The sequence below is a fragment of the Podarcis melisellensis genome, assembly GCF_964234715.1.
Source record: "Podarcis melisellensis genome assembly, chromosome: 8".
Classification (NCBI taxonomy): domain Eukaryota; kingdom Metazoa; phylum Chordata; class Lepidosauria; order Squamata; family Lacertidae; genus Podarcis; species Podarcis melisellensis.
This window is the reverse complement of record NC_138540.1, coordinates 85618151-85639295: the sequence shown is the minus strand read 5'-3', so window position 1 is coordinate 85639295 and position 21145 is coordinate 85618151. Positions and strand designations below refer to the sequence as shown.

General features: G+C 49.2%; 1 protein-coding gene across 1 annotated transcript in view; it reads left to right on the top strand.

The window, feature by feature from the left end:
• The window catches only part of SLC8A2 (solute carrier family 8 member A2), a 130919-nt gene extending 116322 nt beyond the window's left edge, over positions 1 to 14597 (top strand). The window contains exons 5-8 of the mRNA XM_081921951.1: positions 7405 to 7529; positions 8851 to 8950; positions 12237 to 12512; positions 13881 to 14597. Coding sequence (XP_081778077.1) covers positions 7405 to 7529; positions 8851 to 8950; positions 12237 to 12512; positions 13881 to 14257 — 878 coding nt within the window. The 3' untranslated portion in view covers positions 14258 to 14597. The remainder of the gene's footprint in view (positions 1 to 7404; positions 7530 to 8850; positions 8951 to 12236; positions 12513 to 13880) is intronic.
• Positions 14598 to 21145: the final 6548 nt, after the last annotated feature.

Below are 21145 nucleotides of genomic sequence, written 5' to 3'. Positions count from 1 at the left end.
AAGTATCGGGCAGGCAAATCCTATGCTCAGAAGTAATTTCCACTGAATTCACTTGGGCTCACAGTGCCCAAGGAAATGGGTAAAACAGTGGTTTTCAACCAGTGTGCTGTGGTGCCTTGAATGATGTCCCTCTGACCTTCCCTCTCTCCTCTGATGCCCTCTTGTGTCTCCAAAAGGCTTGCGCAGCTGTTTGTTGCAGCAGCCCTAGCTATAAGGTCCCTAGGCGAATGGTTCCTCTGGGGCTGGCTAGGGGCTGCTTCCCAGACCCCTGTGGGGCAATGTGAGGAGATACCTGTTGGGATGCTGTCGGGGAAACGGGGGCACTTGGCAGGCGCCCAGCTAGCTCCAGCCACCGGCGGGCAGCCGGGCGAACACTGGTACAGCATCAATCAGCGACACGAGCCTCAGATACGTTTAGAGACTCTGCACGCTCTTACCAGCAGAGTGAATAAATCCTCACAACAGAAGTGGCGGACAGAGTCATGTGTGAGCATTATTTACAACAATTTATTCAGCATAGTTCAAGAACAAAGGAAAAACATGTCTGCTTCCCTTCGTCTCCAATAGCAAAAGCAATATACCAAAGGAAGTTCCCAGCAAGTGCTGGAAGTAAACAGGCATGTGATGCACAACAGTCATTCCTGTTCCCTTTTAAGGTGGAACGGAACTACCGTATTTTTCGCTCTATAAGACGCACCAGACCATAAGACGCACCTAGTTTTTGGAGGAGGAAAACAAGAAAAAAAATATTCTGAATCTCAGAAGCCAGAACAACAAGAGAGATCTCTGCACAGTGAAAGCAGCAATCCCTCTTGCTGTTCTGGCTTCTGGGATAGCTGCGCAGCCTGCATTCGCTCCATAAGACGCACACACATTTCCCCTTACTTTTTAGGAGGGAAAAAGTGAGTCTTATAGAGCAAAAAATACAGTATATCCTAACAACACCTCTCTTTGGGGTGGGGGGGGGGCAGTTCAGAGGCCAAGGGCAACAGCTGCAGCTGCCCAGAGGACCCCCAAGTCGAGGAGAGGAGGCTGAGGGAAGCCTGCACAAGGGAGGGTGTTTGAAAAAGGGCAAGAGGCTGCCAGCTCTGCAGGAAAGGGGCGACATAACTGCGCTCCTGAGCCCCACAGGGGAGCCCCACAGGGGAGCTGCAGAGAGAATGTAGTCGGTCTCTTCTGCAGAGATAGAAATTTTATTACAAGGTGTCTTTTCCCCATGTTTCATTTGCAAAAAAAATAAAATAATGAATTAGAAAATGGAACTTCACTGGGCATTCCACAAGGTGTCGGGTTCTGCTTTGACACAGGGCCCTCCAGATGTTGTTGGATTCCACCTCCCATTATCCACAGCCAGTGTGACTAATGGTTAGTGATGCTGGGAACAGTATTTTAGCAATATCTGGAGGGTTCCCTTTCCCTGGGTCAAGGTATGTGGGAGGAGAGATGTATTGGTGCTGCAAAGACATGGATGTTACAATTTTCGCACATGACTCTGTTGTACACAGACCAGACACATAATTGCGGTGTGTGCAATACTTGTACATGCCACTTCCAGCTGGTTATGGGATCGAATGGGGCCCACAAGGGTCATCTAGTCCAACCCTCTGCAATGCAGAAATGGCAGCTGAAGAGTGCCTGACAGAGGGGCATCTGACCTCTTGTTTAGAAACCTCCCATGAAAGAGAGTTGACCGCCTTCTGTTACTGCTCCTCATGCAAGCTAAGTATGAATATATAAATACACAAGAACTGCCTTGCAGGTCCAGGCCATAATATCCACTTTGGCCATCTTGCAATTTCCAGAAGACACCTCTAGAATCTCACAAGTGGGGCACGAAGGAGGTGTTTTTGTTCTTTGTCCCCAGCAGCTGGTATTCAAAGGTATACTGCCTTTAAACATGGAGGTTCTGTAACCGCTAGTTATTGGTAAATCTCTCCTGTAGCCCCAGTGCTTTCCCCCCACACGAATGTATGGGGCATGGATCCTTATGCGTTGTGTCCTGGACATGAATCCAGAGGGATTGGGTACTTGCTCTTTAGCCAAATCTTAAGGACAAAATATCTGAGGACTTGTGAGGAATGCTAAAATGGTTTCACTACGGCTGGCAAAAAAAAAATTGTAATTATTATTATTTTTTTAAAAAAACCAGTTTGCTACTGGATTTTGTCCACTGCAAAATTCAATGCAAATTTGTTGATTTCCTCCGGTGGGGTTAGGAGGAAGGAAATCTAGAGAATTTCGAGGAAAGCAAAAACAACAACAACACAGAGGTAGGTGTGTGTTTGCTTCTCTGGTGCAATGGAATTGCATATCGAATGGTGATTTGGTGTGAGATCAGGTTACCAGACGTCCCCGTTTCCTGGGGACAACAGTCCCTGGATTTACAAATCAGTCCCCTGAAAAAAATCCATTTATTTAGTAGGAAGTTGAAATGTGTCCCTGGATTCATGGGGGGGGGGGGAAATCTGGTAACCTTAGTGTGAGAAAGGGAGATATCCTGTTCCTGTGGCCTGTCCCTGCAGCAGTGTGCAGATTCCCCGAGGCAGGCGATGGAGTTGGCAGATGAGGTATAGCCTTCTATTAAACAGCTGTGTCTGGGAGAGGGAGCACTTTGCGGGGGCGAGGGAATGCCACGGGAGAGGGTGCGTGGGAGAAAGTGTGTATGCGTACGCGTTAGCCATGTTCTGGGGAGAGAGGCAGTGAGTGGGAGAGAAACTATATGCTTGGGAAGAGATTGAGATGAAAATGTGTGCTTTGATGAGAGGGAGGGGGAGAGAGAGAGAAATCTTACCTGCCCAAAACATAGCTGTCAACTTACAGATTTGAAAATAAGGGACCAGCAGCCAAAAACAGGAGCAGCTCTAATGTTACTCTTCAGATATTGTTGGACTCCGACTCCCATCAATTCAAGCCAGAATGGCCTATGGTCAGACATGGTGGGATTTGTAGTTAACAACTAGACTAGGGCACTAAATTGACTCCCCTTGGTCATAGCTGTCAACTTACAGATTTGAAAATAAGGGACCAGCAGCCTCGAAAATAAGGGATCAGCAGCCAAAATAAGGGATCAACAATTACTTTGATAAAATACATATTTTGTTGGGTGCATATGGCTTTAGATACCTATTAGGTCCGAAATTACCATATAGCATATATTCAACACAAAAAAACAGCAACAATTTGTTGTTGACAAAGGAGAGCTGGACATAGAAAGGGCCCCGTTACCTTCAGTAGCTTATTTAAGGGACATCATCAATAAGGGACAGCAGCGGGACATGGCGCTGGGTTAAGGGACTGTCCCACCAAATAAGGGACGCTTGACAGCTATGGCCCAAAACAACGCTCTGTCGTCTTCTTCTGGGGGTTAAAATGCAATTTAAAATGCAGCCTCAAAGTCAAAACCATAAGGGGAGGGAAACATAAGGGTCAGACTGAGTCCAAACCAAAGGCCAGGCGGAACAGCTCTGTCTTGCAGGCCCTGCGGAAAGATGTCAAGTCCCACAGGGCCCTAGTCTCTTGTGACAGACAGTATCTTGGGTTCCACGTTGTTTGAGTACCAAGGCATTTGAGAACCAAGGTACCACTGTATGCAAAACAAGTGGCAGCATATCATTTGCGTAGTTCACTGCGCTTGCAGGATCCTGCCTTTTCTCTCTGTGCCAAATTTTGGTGAGTTTTCCTCCCCCTTCCTTTCTAGCATGGGGTATGTATTGCCATGTGATTTGAACGCAGTGCCCTGACAATTTAACATATGGTCAGTGGGGATCATTCTGGCATTCGGATGAGGGTGAAGCAGCAACTGTGGTTGAGTAGGCTTGAACGAAGGTTCCTATCTTGGAAATTATCCATTGCCCAAGTGAAGAAAGCCAAGACGCGAGGGAAAGGAAGCAAAAGTGGTCCGGACTCCAGGATTCTGTTACTTCGAGGCATTAATGCAAAATTGCATGTTGCGATTTTTCTCTACAACAGATATTGCAGTGGGAGTTGCACTCCAGAAACATTTCCACTAGGTTGGAAACATAGCTGTCAACCGTCCCTTATTTGGCAGGAAAGTCCCTTATCCCACTGCCGTGTCCTGCTGCTGTCCCTTATTGATGATGTCCCTTAAATTTCCTGAGTTTCAAAGGAAGCAGCTCCTCTCCCTCCCTCCCTGCCGGCCAGGGAGGAGGGAGGCTCCAGCTGTGTTGCTTGGCTGCGTTGCTCACCCAATAAGGAGTCTGAGAACGACTGGGTGGTGGAGCTTGCATGCCTTGTGCTGATCAAATCGGCCGCGTTGCTTGGGGACTCGCCTTTGCTCAGCGCTTCCCAGCGGAGAGGTGACGGTGGTTTTCCTTGCTGCATCCCCTTTGCCGGGTTGCTGCGCTGTGGGAACCACCGCTTGAGGCTTCGTTTGGCTGCTGGCTGGGCTTTCTGCCTTTGGCTCGGAGGGGCTCAGAAGTTGAACATACCTGTGCTCTGAAAATCCCTCATTTTGGCTGCTGATCCCTTATTTCCGAGGCTGCTGGTCCCTTATTTTCAATTCTGTAAGTTGACAGCTATGGTTGGAAATGGCTGCTCTAGAAAAAGTGAAACAAAAACCCACAAATCCCCACACAGAGAAAGCTTGCTCTTCGAGGAGAAGTATACAAAGCAGGTTCTTCCCCTGATCTGCTATTTTTCTACATTAAGGGTAATATTCCTTCCCCACCACCACCCAGGTACCAATGTCCAAGCAAGTCATTTGCCCATCTGAAGCCTGAAACCCCAGACGCCAGGAAAAAAAGATTACCACTTTTGTTCTGCAGGGTTTATAAACCAGCAGTTGGCGTTTGAGAATCCAGGATTCAAAAAATGAAGAGTATATTTTTATACGCACAGTGGCAGCAAGTGTTCTTATCGCAACAAAGTGGAAGAGTGATGAAATCCCCTCCACCCAATAAAAATGGATCCAGATTATGCGGAGCTAGATTGTTTATCAGAAAAAATAAAGAACAAACCAAAACAGGAATTTATTTCAAAATGGGAAATCTTCAAAGTTTATTTGAAAAACAATTGCAGTAGTTTAAACTCTGTCGCAGCATTTGGGAGCAGGGGTGCAAATCCACGGGTTAGGGGGTGCAGATTACTTGCCTTGCCCCGGGTGCTGACAACCCACGCTACGCCACTGTTGTTGAAAAAAGGAAAAAAACGAATGTTTGCTGGTTGCTGCTAGCATCATCCAAATTTTCCAGGTCCCCTCCCCCTCCACATCCTAGCGGTTCTCTGTGCCTGAATCCTAGCGGTTCTCCTATGTTAGGCTGTGCAGGACCAGTGAGGAACGGCACCTGCTGCCTGGCCTGCTGCCCTCACTAAGCCTCTGAGCAAGATGATATTCCTTTTTCATCTTCTATCCCTCGAACAGGCTGAGTGGTCCCAGGCCAAGAAGAAACCCTTTTGTGATTTAATGTTGCATTAATAGCAGCTAATTATATCCCTCTCCAGGATATGGCCAAAGGCAGATTGCACCTTTATTATGTTCTCAAAGGCTCGAGAACAGGGGTAGCCAGCACGGCGCCCTCCATAGGTTGAACTACAATTCCCATGATCTCCAATCAGGTTGGCCACACCTTCTACACTACAGAAGCCTGTGGGTCTGAAGTGCTCCTGTGGCCAAGACACTACTGTATATATATACACACACACACACACACAGTGGTACCTCTGGTTAAAGACGCTTCAGGTTACAGACTCTGAAATAGTGCTCCAGGTTAAGAACTTTGCTTCAGGATGAGAACAGAAATCATGCTCTGGCGGCGCAGCGGGAGGCCCCATTAGCTAAAGTGGTGCTTCAGGTTAAGAACAGTTTCAGGTTAAGAACGGACCTCCGAAATGAATTAAGTACTTAACCCGAGGTACCACTCTATGTGTGTGTGTGTGTATACACATGACTATGCAGAGCTGACAAAAGAAACTAACAGCAAAAATAAGAAAAGAAAAATATCATCATTAGACGAAATCCCAATCAGGATTTGAATTATGACCAGCCACAGAAGATTGATAATATATGAAATAGAAGGGTATGTCTCCGGTGAAATGTTTAGCAGAATGCACTATGTAAATGGGATGGGATTAAGAACAGCGTAGAGAGAAAGACAAGAAGTCAAAGTTTAAAGAGAAATGTATAACAAATTTGGAATCTGGAATCAGTGCATTTTCCCAGGAGGTACTCAGGGGCACGCTGTACCAGCACCTATTTTGTTGTTAAAAAGTGTGGCACTTACTGGAGCAACTTCATGGTGAGTACCAGCGCCTCTTTTTCTAAAAAGAAAGAAAATCACTGTCTAGAATATATATGGCAAAGATGTTAAAGTTTAATAAAAACCGGGCTCCAAAATCTCAAGCCTTTTGTCAACAGTGAAAGTTGCAAGAGCAAAATACCGAACCTCCATGTACAAGAGCAGTATATCTCTGGGTAGCAAAAGCTGGTTGACTCGGCTCACTTCCTGGAGGACCAGTTGCTATATCTTCAGCTTAGCCTACCCCAGAGGCTTGTTGTGAGGATGGTGAAACTTGCAGGATGGAACGGGATGCTCCTTCGATAGAGGTTTTTAAGCGGGGAGGGTATGGCCGCCAATCAGAGATGCTGTGGCGGTGTGCTCCCTCGTGTTGGCAGGAGGGTCAGGCTAGATGGCCTTTGGAGGTGCCCCGCTTACAATTCTGTTGCTATCTGTAGGATATCAGTGTACAGTGTACAGTGGTACCTTGGTTCTCTGTTCCAGAAGTCTGTTCCGAAACCAAAGTGTTCCAAAACCAAGGCGCGCTTTCCCATAGAAAGTAATGCAAAATGGATTAATCCATTCTAGACTTTTAAAATCAACCCCTAAAACAGCAATTTAACATGAATTTCACTACCTAACGAGACCATTGATCCATAAAATGAAAGCAATAATCAATGCATTGTACTATAAAATAAATAAGACAGTATTGTAGATGACAAAAATTAAAATTATTTTTTTCTTACCTGCACTGATGATTATTATTGTTATTGGATGAGGGGCTTTTATCCCTTTCCTCACTCACTCACTCACTCACTCACTCACTCACTCACTCAGTAGCTGAACTGGGTTCCACACAGTCACAAAAACAAATGAACCGAAAAACCCTCAAAAACAAAAACGCAAAATAAATAGCAAAAGCGCGGAACTTAATCTGTTCCGGAAGTCCGTTTGACTTCCGAAATGTTTGAAAACCAAGGCGCAACTTCTGATTGGTGCAGGCGCCCCAGAAACAATAGCCGACAACCGCATTGGATGTTCGGCATCTGAAAAATGTTTGAAAACCAGAACACACACTTCTGGGTTTTTGGCATTTGAGAACCAAGGTGTTTGAGTACCAAGGTACCGCTGTAGTCTCTTTTTCCTTACGCCATGTTTTCCCCTGACTTAGTGGATGCTGACAAGAAGCTCTCGGCCGAGGAAGAGGAAGCCCGGCGGATTGCTGAGATGGGGAAACCGGTCCTGGGGGAAAACTGCCGCCTGGAAGTCATCATTGAGGAATCCTACGATTTCAAGGTGAGGAGGGGGACACGGCAGGTGCCTTGCCCAGCCTCGAGTCCCAGCCCTTCACACCTGTGTGGCGTCGTGGTTAGAGCCAGTGGCGTAGCGTGGGTTGTCAGCACCCGGGGCAAGGCAAGTAATTTGCACCCTCTAACCCATGGATTTGCGCCCCCTAACCCTAACCCCCAGATGTTGCGCCCGGTGCGGCCGGCCCCTCCTGCACCCCCCACGCTACGCCACTGGTTAGAGCGTTGAACTCTGAGCAGGGAGGGCAGGGTTTGAATCATCACTTGGCCACGAAGTTCACCAGGTGACCTTGGGGGCCAATCACCACCTCTCAGTCCAACCTTACAGGGTTGTTGTTGTTGTGGGGGTTAAAGGGGGAGGGGGAGGACCACGTAAACCACCTTGCCCTCCTTGGAGGGAAAAGGAGGGATACGGATGCATTAAATAAATGACAACAAGCAAGCGACATAAAAAGGCTTGGCTGAAGCTTGATTTTGGTTTTGCATTTGTATGGCGCTTTGGCAGCTCAAAGTGGCTCACAATACTAACATGAAACATTCTACTCTTACTCTTACTCGTATGCTATTCATAAATGCCAAATTATATTATTATAGTTAAATGATGATACAGTGGTCCCTCTGGATGCGAACGGGATCCGTTTCGGAGCCCCGTTCGCATCCAGAAGTGAACGCAAGCCACGTCTACGGGTCGTGATTTGCCGCTTCTGCGCATGCACGCAGCGTCATTTTTACCGTCCGCGCATGCGCGAGCGACGAAACCTGGAAGTAACACGCTCCAATACTTCCGGGTCGCTGCAGCGCGCAACCCAAAAATACTTATCCCAAAGCTACTTCAACCCGAGATATGACGGTATTACTTACTACCACAATATAGATTTTGTTGTTGTTGTTATGCGTAGAGGACTGAATTTAAGACTGATGAAACCACTACTGACATTGCTCCCCCCAAAATGCCACCTGCCCTAGACTTTTAGAGCAGTATCGTACCACAGCCATGGCTTCCTGTGGAGAATCCTGGAAACTGTAGTTTGTTAAGGGTGCAGAGAGCTGTTAGGAGACACACACACACACACATACCGCATTCCCCCTCATGGAGCTACAATTCCCAGAGTTCCCCAGGAATTGGAAAGATGGTTAAACCACTCTGGAAATTATAGCTCTGAGAGGGGAAGAGGGGGGTCTTCTAACAACTCTCTGTGCCGGTAACACGCTACAGTTCCCAGAATTCTCTGGGGGAAGCCATGTCTGCTGAAAGTGATATGTGCATATCAGGCAGACCTGACTGTGCTTCTGTTCCCCTCCTTCTGTAGAACACGGTGGATAAACTCATCAAGAAGACAAACCTGGCTCTGGTGATTGGTACACACTCCTGGCGGGAACAGTTTCTAGAGGCGATCACCGTGAGTGCAGGTAGGCGGCTCTAACTTGGGGCGATTGAGAGAGGCTGCCGTCGTGAGCTTACCCTGCGATTGTCGCCCAAGGCCCTCTTCTGTGTGTCTGCTCCCCGGGAGGTCCAGAGGGTAGCAATGCACAAGTAGGGCCTTCTCAGTGGTGGCCCCTCGCTTGTGGAAGCTCACCTAGCTCCTGCGGGGAGCTGTCTTGCACATCCGAATCGACTTCGATTGATTTACCTTGCATTACAGAGGTCAATCCTGCTTAGAGATTTTTTCCAAAGGATTTGAGGAAGGGTGAAAGGGAAGTCAAAGTTTTTCCTTTGGGGGCGGGGCAAGAAGGGGCAGATTGCTTTGGCTGTGGGTGTCTGTTCCCAAACTGCATGGCTCAACAGCAAATGGGCCTGCCCCATTGCTTCTCCGCCCCCAAGTCCTTTTCTCCCTTCCCCCTCTGCCACCTGCCCTTCTTTTCAACCTCTTCTCCTTCTCCATTCCCCACCATCGCCTCCTAATGGTCATCACCCTGTAGTTTGCAGGGTGAGCGCCATCTGTTGGCAGCCATGCGAACTACAACCTGACGACAACCTTACACAAATGTATGCTAGAGAAGAAATGCAGGAAAGAAACACATTAACCTAAACACTGATATAAACACCTTCTTCTGATGCACTCCCTCCCCCATCAACACCTCTCAGCTTCCTAGCCCTCACCCAAGACTCCACCCATCCCCCCTGGCTCTCATAATTCACTTTTTAAAAAAGAAGGGGGAGGGGAAGGGATTCCTCACGACGCCTTCTGGCCATACCCCTCCTTCACCTCACATAATTAGCTGTGGGAAAGAAAATGGATTTATTTTTTTAAAAAAATTGCACTGATGACTAAGTAAATCTGCCGAAATCTATGATTTTCCTCTCAACCAAGGAGCCTAGAAATTACTTCTTTGGCGACAAATAAATAAATAAAGCACAGGCGTTGCGTAGTTTTGTTGCTGCCCTGAAAATCTCTTTACGGTGACAGCACCCGCTATAAAAGCTGTGGGTGGATTTCTTTATTTTTTTTTTAATGCTGGGGGGTGGCGGGAATGGACCGGGAGGGAAACAGAAAGAGAAATTATATATTCCCCCCTCCCCCGAGTCCTACTGCTGTCCACCCACAATGTTCTTTGCTTCAATCTCTCTTCCCTTCACACGGTCAACCAGGCCTCCGCCCGCCACTGACACTCTTTGGTAAGGAGGAAAGAGAGAGAGAGAAGGAAAGAGACTATTTTGTGCCATAGAATTATAGAACTGTGGAGCTGGAAGTCCCCTAAAGGCTGTTGATGGATGGCCATCCTGACTCGGCCCCAGACACACTGATCAGATGCTTGGAAGCTGTGGCTGGATGGTTACGTGGGAGCAGGTTGAAGTTAAATCCTTCGAAGACAGAGGTCCTTTGGCTGGGTTGAGATGATGGGATGGGGGGGGGGCAACTCCCATCTCTTGCGGGGGCGCAATTAGTGCCAGCATCGTCTGTTAAGAGTTTGGGTGTAATCTTCGACACCTCCCTTTCCAAGGAGGCGCAGATTGCAGCTATAACAAAGGCAGCATTTTTTCATCTCCGCCAAGCTAAGCAGTTGGCTCCTTACCTCTCTCGCCCTGACCTAGCCACTGTGATCCACGCGACGGTCACCTCCAGGCTGGATTATTGTAACTCACTCTACATGGGGCTGCCCTTGAGACTGACCCAGAAACTCCGGGGGGGGGGGAAGAATGCCGCAGCGAGACTCCTTACGGGGTCCTCGCTGCGAGATCACATTCACCCAGTGCTGTACCAGCTGCACTGGCTCCCACTGGAGTACAGGGTCAGGTTTAAGGTGCTGGTTTCAAGCAGCCCTATATGGCCTAGGACCCTCGTACCTACGGGACCGCCTCTCCTGGTATGTCCCACGGAGGACCTTACGGTCTTTAAACAAAAACATCTTGAAGGTCCCGGGCCACAGGGAGGTTAGGCTGGCCTCAACCAGAGCCAGGGGTTTTTCGGCCGTGCCCCCGATCTGGTGGAATGCTCTGTCACAAGAGACTAGGGCCCTGAAGGACTGGACATCTTTCCGCAGGGCCTGCAAGACAGAGCTGTTCCACCAGGCCTTTGGCCAAGGCGCAGCCTGACCTCCTCCTTCGGTAATGCTCATAGAACTGATTTCCTTCAGAATGGAGAGGTTTGATCTTCTTGCAGTCCATGGGACTCTCAAGAGTCTCCTCCAGCACCACAATTCAAAAGCATCAATTCTTCAGCGATCAGCCTTCTTGATGGTCCAGCTCTCACTTCCATACATCACTACTGGGAAAACCAGAGCTTTAACTATGCGGACCTTTGTTGGCAAGGTGATGTCTCTGCTTTTTAAGATGCTGTCTAGGTTTGCCATTGCTTTTCTCCCAAGAAGTAGGCGTCTTTTAATTTCGTGACTGCTGTCACCATTACATCATAAAATTACATTATAAAAACACAAAATGCATTATCAAAATGTAAACAGAAACAGCTGAATACACTCTCCGCCCACCAAACCCAAATAAAATCAGTTAAAGGTTTTTTTTAAAAAACCACACAATCAAAAAGCAGTTTAAAAGAATGCAAACAGTATTCTCTGCTGGGTGGCAGCAGTGCTTTTGTCGTCTATCAGGCCCTGCCCTAGGCCTGATGTAGGTGAGCCAGACAGGACCTTCAGAAATCAGTAGAATGAGGCGTAGATCTCCCAGTCATTATGTGGCATGGCCGTGGTGCCCTCTAGTGGCCAAACTGCCTTACAGCACCTTCCAGAATAAACGAGAAGAAAACCTATTTGAGAAGGACTCAATACAGGTAGGTCGCTTCACCCTTCTGGCATTAACAGCAGCTTGAACTGATGTTGAGGCTGAGCAGGCAAAGCATACAGGTGTCAAGGGAAATTTTTGCCTCTTTAATTTGCAAAGGTGAATTTGCTGCTGCGAAAGGCCAGACAAGAGAGGCAGCGCGGTGTAGTGGTTAGAGTGTCGGACTAGGACCTGGAAGCAGTCTTCAAATCCTCGCCCTGTTTAGGGAAGCTTTTAACGTTTGATGTATTACAGTATTTTAATTTTTTTTGGAAGCCCAGCCAGATGGGGGTGGTATAAATAGTAAATTATTATTATTATTATTATTGCCATTTAAATGGGCATCATTTGATTGATTTCAGGGCAGGGCTTACCTGCCCCCCAATATCTTATTCAAGTTGGCACCCCTGTTTGGAGGCCTCCCCACCCTCTTGGCCCAGAAGTGTCTCTAACTCTCAGTCCCTGCCTCCCTGTCCCTAGGAGACGAGGAAGATGAGGAAGACGGGCGCGAGGAACGCCTCCCCTCCTGCTTCGATTACGTCATGCACTTCCTGACGGTCTTCTGGAAGGTTCTCTTCGCCTGCGTACCGCCCACCGAGTACTGGAACGGGTGGGCTTGCTTCAGCGTCAGCATCCTGGTCATTGGGGTTCTGACGGCCCTCATCGGAGACCTGGCCTCCCACTTCGGCTGCACCGTCGGCCTCAAGGACTCTGTCAACGCTGTGGTCTTTGTGGCGCTGGGCACCTCCATACCAGGTATTTATCCTTGTTATGTACTGAAGTTCTCACCCTGGGCCAGCAGGGGGATACTGTAGATAGCTTTCACTCAGGTCCACATATGCAAATAAGGGAATGAAAGTGACGCTCAGTGATTGGATAGTTTCAGAAAGCGGTTACTGTTGCGTTGTAGTGGAGCTCTATATAAGCAGGCTGCCTGAACCCTTCAGTTCAGTTCTGTTCTGGCCTGTGAATAAACAAGAGCTGTTTGGAGCATCGCTGTGTCGTCTGATATGTTCACCCACAACTTAACAATCCTGAGGGCAGAAAGGGGGCGGGAAGACTTGCTGCAAGGTGGGCCTCTGAATCCCCAGGGGTGACCAGCGTTCCTATGCCCGTGCTCAAGAGGTCGACGGTCTTTCGCTGGATCTCTTACAAATGTTTCTGTTGCAAATACGTTCTTACCCTTAACCTGATGCCCCCCAGAAGTTCACACGCAAAGGAAAGGTCGGTTTAGCAACTGAAACACAAGAAACAATAGTATGTGGGTGCTGTTTTCGTACAGCAAATTCGCAACATAAGCAGGCAGCAATTCACACAGTATGCACACCTGATGATCTTGAGAGTCCAAATAGGATCCCTGGCTTTCCCCAAAGCCTAGCAGCTGTTTGCCCACTCTAAAGACTCGTCTATAGTTCCCTTTGTCCCATGATTTCTAGGTCCAAGTCCGGGAAGGTCTTCCTTTCGTCCTGCCACTTTTAAACCTGCTCTTTACTGCTGAATTGGAACAAACAGTTTTCTGGGGCTTGACATTTGTTCCTTTTCAGCAGTAAAGAGCAGGTTTCTCCAGGGAAAAACTTAAAATATCACAGGACAAACATAAGGGGGGATGAGCCCTAAAAGTGAAGTGGGGACATTTGTGACCCAGGGTGGTGGCCTTCCACCCCAAGGCAGGCTCCACAAGTATCCCAGAGATGCACTTTAAATAAAAGCACATGTTCTACTCATGTAAAAACACCAGGCAGGCCCCGCAAATAACCTAGAGATGCATTTTAAATAAAAGTACACATTCTATTCATATAAAAACATGCTGATTCCTGGATCATCTGAGGGCCAGATTCAGAAGGCGATTAGGCCGAATCCGGCCCCCGGGCCTTAGTTTGCCTACCCATGGGTAAGACTTTCCTTTCGATTAATCTACTTATTTACTGCCATGGGGCAGGAAGCTGATTCCCTGAAGCTTGACAAGAGATCAGCCATTTCCTCCCTTGAAGGGGGCACTTGACTGCTGTCGCCCCCTTGTGGCACCAGGGCATCATTGCAGGAGGAGGCGTGCAGGGGGTTGGGTCCCCCAGGGTTGTCGTCCACCCTCTGTCCCTGCTGACCACAGCTCTCCTCTTCCCACAGACACCTTCGCCAGCAAAGTGGCCGCCCTCCAGGACCAGTGCGCCGACGCCTCCATCGGCAACGTGACTGGGAGCAACGCCGTCAACGTCTTCTTGGGCCTGGGCGTGGCCTGGTCCGTGGCGGCCATTTACTGGGCCTTCCAAGGCAAAAACTTCGAGGTGGAGACGGGCAGCCTGGCCTTCTCCGTCACCCTCTTCACCATCTTCGCCTTCGTCTCCATCAGCGTCCTCATGTACCGCCGCCGGCCGCACATAGGGGGCGAGCTGGGGGGTCCCCGAACCCCCAAAATCCTCACCACTTGCCTCTTCATGGGCCTCTGGCTCGTCTACATCCTCTTCGCCAGCCTCGAGGCCTATTGCCACATCAAGGGCTTCTGAGGACCGCTGGGGTGAACGCGTGGGGTGGGGCTGGGGAGAGATAGCTGGCCGACAGGGGGGCACCCTCTGCTAATAGACGCTCCTGCGGCCTGGTTCCCTCACAAGTTTCTGAGCATCATTCCCCACCAGCCAGCCAGCCAGCCAGCCAGCCACCCCTCTGAACCACACGGGACAAGGGGGCCCCTTCTCTCCTTGCCTCAGGAGCAGACGCCTGTCCAATGGCTGCTCCCAAAATTTCCAGGCATCTCCAGGCCATATTTGCCCCCCTACCCTTGTCCCACTTGTTCTCCAACCAGGACATTTCTGTTTCTCCACTCTTCGCTCCCTAAGGGGGGTCTGCCATACTAGGGACGCCAAGAGAGAGGGGAGCATGGTGTGTGTGTTTGTGTGTGTGTGCGTTCTGTTTTTAACACCCAGCTACCGCTGTGTCTGCAATGAAGAAGAAGAGTTTGGATTTGATATCCCGCCTTTCACTCCCTTTAAGGAGTCTCAAAGCGGCTCACATTCTCCTTTCCCTTCCTCCCCCAAAACAAACACTCTGTGAGGTGAGTGGGGCTGAGAGACTTCAGAGAAGTGTGACTAGCCCAAGGTCACCCAGCAGCTACATGTGGAGGAGCGGAGACGCGAACCCGGTTCCCCAGATTACGAGACTACCGCTCTTAACCACTACACCACACTGGCTCTCATTGTGTCTTCTCAAACCCCCTCCTGTGGTTCTTCAGCTCCACGGCACCTAAGACCACAAAACCAGAAGGGACCAGTCACCTTCTTTCCTTCTCTCGCTCCCCCTTCTTGAAGGGGCGTTTTATGAAGGCCGCTCTCAAGAGGCGAATCCTACGCCAGCAGTGATGGGATTTTGCCATTTGTTTTCTATCTCTCTCTCTCTTTAAATGATTTTGACGTTCTCAACAGTTGCTTCCGACGTGCTTTTGGAAATGGGTTGGAGTTGTCATTAGCCGGAGACACGTGACAACTGGCTCCACCCCAAATAGAAGGGGACGTTTGACCTCAACGTTCATCCTCCCCACACACTGCCCCCCCCCCCGTTCCTGGGATTTTGGAGGGGGGGGCAACGGAGAAGCAAAATCTCCTGCTGCTTTTTTCTACGAGGTCATGTCCACCAAAGTAGTGAACGTCTTTTGGAACAGCGCCATAACTCGCTTTTAACTCCTCTTCTGCTCTCTACGGCAAAAGGTGTTAGAATAAGCGTCTGTACCGCCCTGCTTTTTAAAGGAGGGTAATATCCCTGACCTTCCGACTGTTAGGACAGGGTCTTCCTCTCCTCCTTTCCTGGAAGGTCTTTCTCCACCTCAATGAGAAGAATTTCGCCCTAGGTGGGTGGCTGGGAGAATGGTATAGTCCTCTACAGGAGTCGTTTTGTACCTTATCTGTGGTGGAATGGCGTGGCACAACACCATGGACGATTCTCTCAGATGGGGGGGGGACCCGATGACCTTCCTTTGAACTATAGGTATGGGTTGTCCTCAGTGATCCACTCATCCCCATGTGATTCTTTTGGAGAAGCGTGTGGGATCCAGGAAGGAGGACAGAGAAATTTCAGTGTGCCAGAAATGTTAAAATGATGCTCTTTTGTGGGGGGCAGGGCTGGGGAGGTGATAGATGTCCTCACCTACATGCCGAATGTGAATGGAAGCAGGAACGTTGCCTAGAGCGAATGCCGTTTCCTTCTGGCCGTCTGAATGTGCAGATCAGTGTTTGTAGATCTTACCGTATTTCCCTCTGCAGGCAACTTGAAGGTCTCTTTCTGGAGCAAAACATTTGCCTAGATCAGGGGTCGGCAACCTAAGGCCCGTGGGCCACAAGCGGCCCATGGGGGTTGTTTAACTGGACACCCACTCAGTCAGATCCCATGCGCCACACTAAACCGATGCAGAGCAGAGTGGGGATTGCCTTCCGCGATGCTGGCCGGCTTCCCATTGGCTGCAGGAAGCTCCTGCAACCAATGGGAAGCTGTGCACACCTCCTCTGCTCCAGAAATAGCTGCGCATGAGTGCGTGCATGCACACACACTCCAGCCCACCGCTGCGTCTTCAGGACCATGAACCAGCCCAATCCACAAAAACTTTGCCGATCCCTGGCCTAGACTTAACATTATGATTGACACTTGGGCATAGCAACTCCCTGGTCTACTAGAAATGTCTCAGCTTGTGCTGAGTGCTCATTCCCACCCAGGTACAGCGTAAAAATCGTGCATGCCTATCTGAGACAGAAGAGACTGGAGACCAGCCTTCGCTCAGAACCCATTTTGCAACAGGAAGAGGAAGTGCCGCCATCTTGAAACTGGGAGCGCTGGGCTGCTCCAAGCTTGTGGCTTCCTGAGGAACCTCCCTCTCTTTGAAGAAACCGTTCCCTCTTCTTCGCCTCTTCTAATAACTTTTCTCCACAAAGAGGGAAGCTCCCCCTCAGTTTATGAACACAGATGCAGGGAGCAAGAGATAAGGAAGGCACCATCCTCACAAATCTGCTCTCAATGCGGTCGCAGTGCATGCATTTCATTGCCTCTTTGCTGCCCACTCTCTGGGACTATCCTTCTTGCCCTCATGCCCACAGCCATCCCATATGCCAGCCAGATATGGCCAGGCATCCCAGCACCATGCCTCTGATGAATGGAGTGGGGATTATTTGAACTCTTGGCAAGACTCCGTTCCTTCTCCACCAGAGCTTTGGCATCCAATTTCGTCCTTTATCATTGGCTGGTGGACCTCTTTCTAGAAAGCAGATCTGAAACCAGACTCACACTGCCATTGGACAACATTGCCGCCCAATCATACTTGGTCTTAGAGGTTGTCTAGCTTTAAAAACATGGCAGATGATGGGTTTCAATGACTGGCTGAGGAGTGGAGCCAAGGTGGAGGACCAGAAGACTGGCTGTGTGATTGGAAGACACAAGTTTTACTGGTCAACCTGGAAACATGTTAGCCGGTTGGAAACGGCCATCTCAGCCCATCCGTTTGTGCACCGCAAAGCTTCCTGCAGTGTCTCTAGCTCCAGAAATCCCACGTGGTACAATTCTGTTTCAACCCACTATTTTGAATAGAGCCAGCCCTACCATGAGGTAGAGCGAGGTGGCTGCCTCAGGCGGCAGTTGCTGATGGGGCAGGGAGCAGTGTTCAGGGCTGTGTTTGCTTTGGGGCCTGCCCTGCTGCCATCAGGTGTGTTGTGGTGTGTGGGATGTTCTCCTATTACCATGCTGAAAGTAAGATCTTCTCTAGGCAGATGGTTTCTTTTTGAGTGTCTTCTACAACATGCCATCGGTGCAACGATAGTGCATTGGTGGTAGGTTTATAATGGATGCACCATTCTGCAGTTCTTCTGCAACGCTTCCTCAACATCGCTGCATTATTGTCACCTGGAGGAGAAATACAACACAATGAAAGCAGGACAAAGACAAATAAAAAGTTACAGGATTTCAGCAGGAAGTTATGGGAGACCCACAAATGGGAAAGAGTATGCCTGCTCCAAAAGTTTTGCGGGCACAAACAGTATTGAAATCTGGCTTGCGTATAACAGCCCAGATACCATCCTGAGAACAAGCCATCACGAATGCACAATAAACAGGATTTCTGGAGGGGGCCCTAATTTTCAACTACCAGCCTGGTTCATTTTTTCAACATGGAATGGGATGGTGCTGGTGGAAGGGAGCCATCTTGGCCTTGCTTGTCTCAGACAGCAAAACAACTTGGGCCGGCCCTACCATTGGTTCATCTACTTATGAGAGCAATGGCCAGTGGGAGGCCTTTGGATGAGGAGTGGGGACTCCAGGTCCCATCAACCTTGGCTATTGGTGATACTGACTTGGGCTGGAGGGGGTTGGAGTCCAGTGCAGCAAAAAAGAAAAAGCTAATGCTATTCTAGGCTGCGTCAACAGATGTATAGTGTCCCGATAAAGGGAAGTCATAATCCTGCTCTCTTCTGCCTTGGTCAGACCACACCTGGAATACTGTGTCCAGTTCTGGGCGCCCCAATTTAAGAAGGATGTTGACAAGCTGGAAGATGGGCAGTGGAGGGCAACCAAGATGATCAAGGGTCTGGAAACCAAGCCTGATGAGGAACGGTTGAAGGAGTTGGGTGTGTTTAGTCTGGAAAAGAGGAACTGGAGAGAAGATACAATAGCCATCTTCAAATATCTTAAGGGCTGTCACATGGAAGATTTAAGACTGGGAGTGGCTGCCGATATCATGTAACACCTAAAGGATCTTCACTGGCTCCCATTATGTTCCTGAACACAATTCAAAGTGTTGGTACTGACCTTTAAAGCCCTAAACGGCCTGAAAGGCCCAATATACCTGAAGGAGCGTCGCCACCTCCATCATTCAGCCCGGACACTGAGGTCCAGCTCCGAGGGCCTTCTGGCGGTTCCCTCACTGCAAGAAATAAAGTTACAAGGAACCAGGCCTTCTTGGTGGTGGCGCCCTCCCTGCGGAACGCCCTCCTGCCAGATGTCAGGGAGTTAAAGAATTACACAACTTTTAGAAAACATCTGAAGGCAGCCCTGTTCAGGGAAGTTTTTAACGTCTGACATTTTATTTTATTTTTATATTTTGCTGGAAGCCGCCCAGAATGGCAGGGGAGGAACCCAGCCAGAAGCGCGGGGTATAAACAATAAAAATATTATTATTGTTATCATTATTATTTCCTCTTGCTCTGGAGGGTTAGGACCTGAACCAATGGATTCAAGTTACAAGGAAGGAGATTCCGACTAAACATTGAGAACTTTCTGACAATAAGAGCTGTTTGACTGGGGACTCCATTGGAGGTTTGTAAACCGAGGTTGCCTGGCCATCTGTCGCAGGTGCTTTAGTTGAGAATCCTGCATTGCAGGGGGTTGGACTAGATGACCCTCGGGGTCCCTTCGAACTCTACAATTCTATGATTCTATGAGCACATACAGGGCCACAGGTTCCTTGACTTGGTGTGGTTAGGTTTAGGGATGGCTGTGCCCCTTTAAGTAGGTCTAAGAAGAAGGGCCATAGCTCAGCGGTGGAACATCTGCTTTGCATGCAGAAGGTCTTGGGTCCAGTCCCCAGATTCTCTACGTAGGGCTGGCAGAGCACAGTCTGAAATCCTGGAGAGCCGCTGCTGCCAGCCAGTGTAGCATAGCTGTCAACTTACAGATTTGAAAATAAGGGACCAGCAGCCTCGAAAATAAGGGATCAGCAGCCAAAATAAGGGATTTCCCCAGCACAGGTATATTCAACTTCTGAGCCCCTCCAAGCCAAAGGCAGAAAGCCCATCCAGCAGCCAAACAAAGCCTCAAGCGGTGGTTCCCACAGCGCAGCAACCCGGCAAAGGGGATGCAGCAAGGAAAACCACCGTCACCTCTCCGCTGGGAAGCGCTGAGCAAAGGCGTGTCCCCAGGCAACACAGCTAATTTGATCGGCACAAGGCATGCAAGCTCCACCCCCCAGTCGTTCTTAGACTCCTTATTGGGTGAGCAACGCAGCCAAGCAACACAGTTGGAGCCTCCCTCCTCCCTGGCTGGTAGGGAGGGAGGGAGAGGAGCTGCTTCCTTTGAAACCTGGGATATTTAAGGGACATCATCAATAAGGGACAGCAGCGGGACACGGCGCTGGGATAAGGGACTGTCCCGCCAAATAAGGGACGGTTGACAGCTATGCAGTGTAGGCAGTACTGAACTGGAAGGATCAATGGTCTGACTCAGTACAAGGTACCTCCCTATGTCCCTCTTACACCTGCTTTGGTTGCTAATTAAACAGAGCCACTTGACAGCGTAACACAGGGAAGAAAGAAGGAAGGGGGGAAAGAGAGGGAGGTCTCTGCCTGCAAGGAGCTTCCAATCCAAATGTCAGCAGTAAAGAAGAGAATTTAAGGAGGAGAGGGAGCATTGTATCAGGGGTTTAAAAGCATTGCTTCAGCTGGGGATGAGCAACAATATTCTGGAAAGGGAGAGAACGGATGAAAGATTTTGCACCTGCTCAGGTGAGTCTAGGAAGTGTAATCCAACCTCTGCTACTTTGGTTGTTGAATATTTTTTTTTACCTTGGCTCAGGCCGTCCACTTTGACTTGGAAAGGGGGCAGAGCAGGAAAATGACCTGTTTTCACTATTCTGAACCCAGAGGGTTTACCGTATTTTCGCTCCATAAGACGCACCTAGTTTTTAGAGGAGGAAAGGGGGAAAGCCCCGTTTTTTTTGAGGATCAGCTCACAGTTGTGTAGCTTCTTTTGCAAAGAGGGAAAATCCTGTTTTTTATGGGGTTCAACTCACAGTTCTGCAGCTTCTTTAGGAAAGGAAAGGGAGCCGTTTCTACAGTTTCCAGCCAGATAATCTAATCAGCCAGTCACACGTCGCTGGGGAAACAAACGGCCTCCGTCTGCAGAACATTCAACAATGGAGGCCAGGGCAAGGGGCCAGAAAGGGAGCCAGCAACCGACCACACATTCGCTCCATAAGATGCATAGACATTTCCCCTTACTTCTTAGGAGGAAAAAGGTGCGTCTTACGGAGCAAAAAATACGGTAAGCGTAGCGGTCGGGAGCAGGGAGAAACCATTAGTAGTACTGAGTACCATACATTTCAAATGCCCCAGAAAGAAACAGGTCATTCCATTTTTTCTCTCGAGATCTCGGCAGCCATTTTGGGTGCTGCGCTCTGGGACTGCGCTCTCTCCCCAAAAAGCCACTTTTTCAGGGCTGCGATCTCGCCTTGCGTCCCAAAATGCACATCTTTGGGTGCCGCACGAGATCTCGGTGCCCCCCCAAAAAACACTTTTTCAGGGTGAGGGCAAGGTGCAAGTCACATGACTTGCCCAGGAGCATGTCCTGAAGGACATACGTCCCAGTTTTGTATCGGAATATGTTGGAACGTATTGAGTACTGTCCAGAGGTAGTTTTGCTCCAGCTCACCT